This window comes from Saprolegnia diclina (assembly GCF_000281045.1).
Source record: "Saprolegnia diclina VS20 unplaced genomic scaffold supercont1.65, whole genome shotgun sequence".
Classification (NCBI taxonomy): domain Eukaryota; phylum Oomycota; class Saprolegniomycetes; order Saprolegniales; family Saprolegniaceae; genus Saprolegnia; species Saprolegnia diclina.
In genome coordinates, this window is record NW_008246132.1 from 70,711 (window position 1) to 72,859 (window position 2,149).

Sequence of the window (2,149 nt, forward strand, 5' to 3'; positions counted from 1 at the left end):
GTCGCGCCCTTGACGTCGCCGCAGCCCTTCTTGCGGCAGATGCAGCAGCCCACTGCCTCGTAGCCTTCCTTGCACTTGGGGTAGCAGAGCGCACCGTACGCCTCCTCGCCGGGCAGACACTGGTTCTCGACGGCAATGCCGACGCCGCGCCCGACACCTTGGCGGCGGCACACGACAGGCTCCGCGTCAAACACGCTCGTGGCCTGGCTCAAGATCGACTGCACTTGGTTCACGATGGCGGTGCCGTCCTTGGCGTTGGCGCCGCTCTTGATGACTTTTCGGATCGAGTTGACGAGGCCTGGGCCGTCCGTGGCAGCGAGTTGGCCGACCTTCATGGCCTGCTGGATGTTCTTGATGAGGTTCTCGCCGTTCTCGGACGTCACACCGTCCTTGGCAATGCTCTGGAGGTCGAACGCGATGCTGCCGCTCCAAGCGGTGTCGGCGAGATCGCGACCACCCGGCTGCACCTCGAGGCCGCGCACGTAGTGGACGACACCACTGTCCGTGCCGGCAACAAAAGACAAGAGCGCGCAGAGCGCCGCCATACCGAGAAGCTTCATCAGAGCAGATTGAAAAATGAGATCACGCATTCGACACCACTCGACGCATTGCCGTCGGCCATGTAAAGTGCACACGTAGCCTACGGTGGGGCAACGATGCAATCCACGATCTATTGAGGCCGATCTCGTCGGTATCAGAGATTGCCGACTAGATACTGCGCGACGTATCTTGTCGATGGCTAGTCTTTCTGGCTCACTGCAAGCTCTTCAGTGATCATGTCTCTGAAATCGAGTGTTGAGAGCCGACATTCTTCCTTCAACTAGCTACTAACCTACGTTGTCATCGTTGCTGTTGAGCTTTGGAGACAAAGCAGCTTACCGACGCTACGTACGAGCAACGCATTCTTTCCGATGATTTTACTTGGTCCTACTATGCACCAAGTGTCCAAGGTAAAAGGCGTGGCTAACTCAAGAGAAGCTTTCCTCGATATTTAGCCGACTGTCGGTCAAGAGAGACGAGGTTTCGGATATGTCGAGCTCATACCCGGTACGTGTCACCAAATCAAAATGTTACATCCTTCGGGATGCACCATGATTCGGGATACACCATGAGAAGTTGCTAGAAGGTGACATATATGCTTGAGCAGTCGACATTGCATGGTTAGCATCGTTCTGATCCGGAGTAGCCAGAGTTTTTACCTTGGACACTTGGTGCATAGTAGGACCAAGTAAAATCATCGGAAAGAATGCGTTGCTCGTACGTAGCGTCGGTAAGCTGCTTTGTCTCCAAAGCTCAACAGCAACGATGACAACGTAGGTTAGTAGCTAGTTGAAGGAAGAATGTCGGCTCTCAACACTCGATTTCAGAGACATGATCACTGAAGAGCTTGCAGTGAGCCAGAAAGACTAGCCATCGACAAGATACGTCGCGCAGTATCTAGTCGGCAATCTCTGATACCGACGAGATCGGCCTCAATAGATCGTGGATTGCATCGTTGCCCCACCGTAGGCTACGTGTGCACTTTACATGGCCGACGGCAATGCGTCGAGTGGTGTCGAATGCGTGATCTCATTTTTCAATCTGCTCTGATGAAGCTTCTCGGTATGGCGGCGCTCTGCGCGCTCTTGTCTTTTGTTGCCGGCACGGACAGTGGTGTCGTCCACTACGTGCGCGGCCTCGAGGTGCAGCCGGGTGGTCGCGATCTCGCCGACACCGCTTGGAGCGGCAGCATCGCGTTCGACCTCCAGAGCATTGCCAAGGACGGTGTGACGTCCGAGAACGGCGAGAACCTCATCAAGAACATCCAGCAGGCCATGAAGGTCGGCCAACTCGCTGCCACGGACGGCCCAGGCCTCGTCAACTCGATCCGAAAAGTCATCAAGAGCGGCGCCAACGCCAAGGACGGCACCGCCATCGTGAACCAAGTGCAGTCGATCTTGAGCCAGGCCACGAGCGTGTTTGACGCGGAGCCTGTCGTGTGCCGCCGCCAAGGTGTCGGGCGCGGCGTCGGCATTGCCGTCGAGAACCAGTGTCTGCCCGGCGAGGAGGCGTACGGTGCGCTCTGCTACCCCAAGTGCAAGGAAGGCTACGAGGCAGTGGGCTGCTGCATCTGCCGCAAGAAGGGCTGCGGCGACGTCAAGGGCGCGAC

General features: G+C 57.0%; 2 protein-coding genes across 2 annotated transcripts in view; one reads left to right on the plus strand and one right to left on the minus strand.

Moving 5' to 3' along the window:
• Positions 1 to 186: 186 nt before the first annotated feature.
• SDRG_13957 (hypothetical protein) lies at positions 187 to 560 on the minus strand (the record flags this gene model as incomplete). Its single annotated transcript, XM_008620058.1, has 2 exons — positions 187 to 195; positions 234 to 560. 2 exons carry the CDS (start codon positions 558 to 560, stop codon positions 187 to 189), a joined length of 336 nt encoding a protein of 111 aa, XP_008618280.1.
• Positions 561 to 1,589: 1,029 nt separating this feature from the next.
• Positions 1,590 to 2,149, plus strand: part of SDRG_13958 (hypothetical protein) — a gene marked incomplete at its 5' end in the record, with an annotated part of 2,033 nt that continues 1,473 nt past the window's right edge. The window contains one exon of the mRNA XM_008620059.1: positions 1,590 to 2,135. Coding sequence (XP_008618281.1) covers positions 1,590 to 2,135 — 546 coding nt within the window. The remainder of the gene's footprint in view (positions 2,136 to 2,149) is intronic.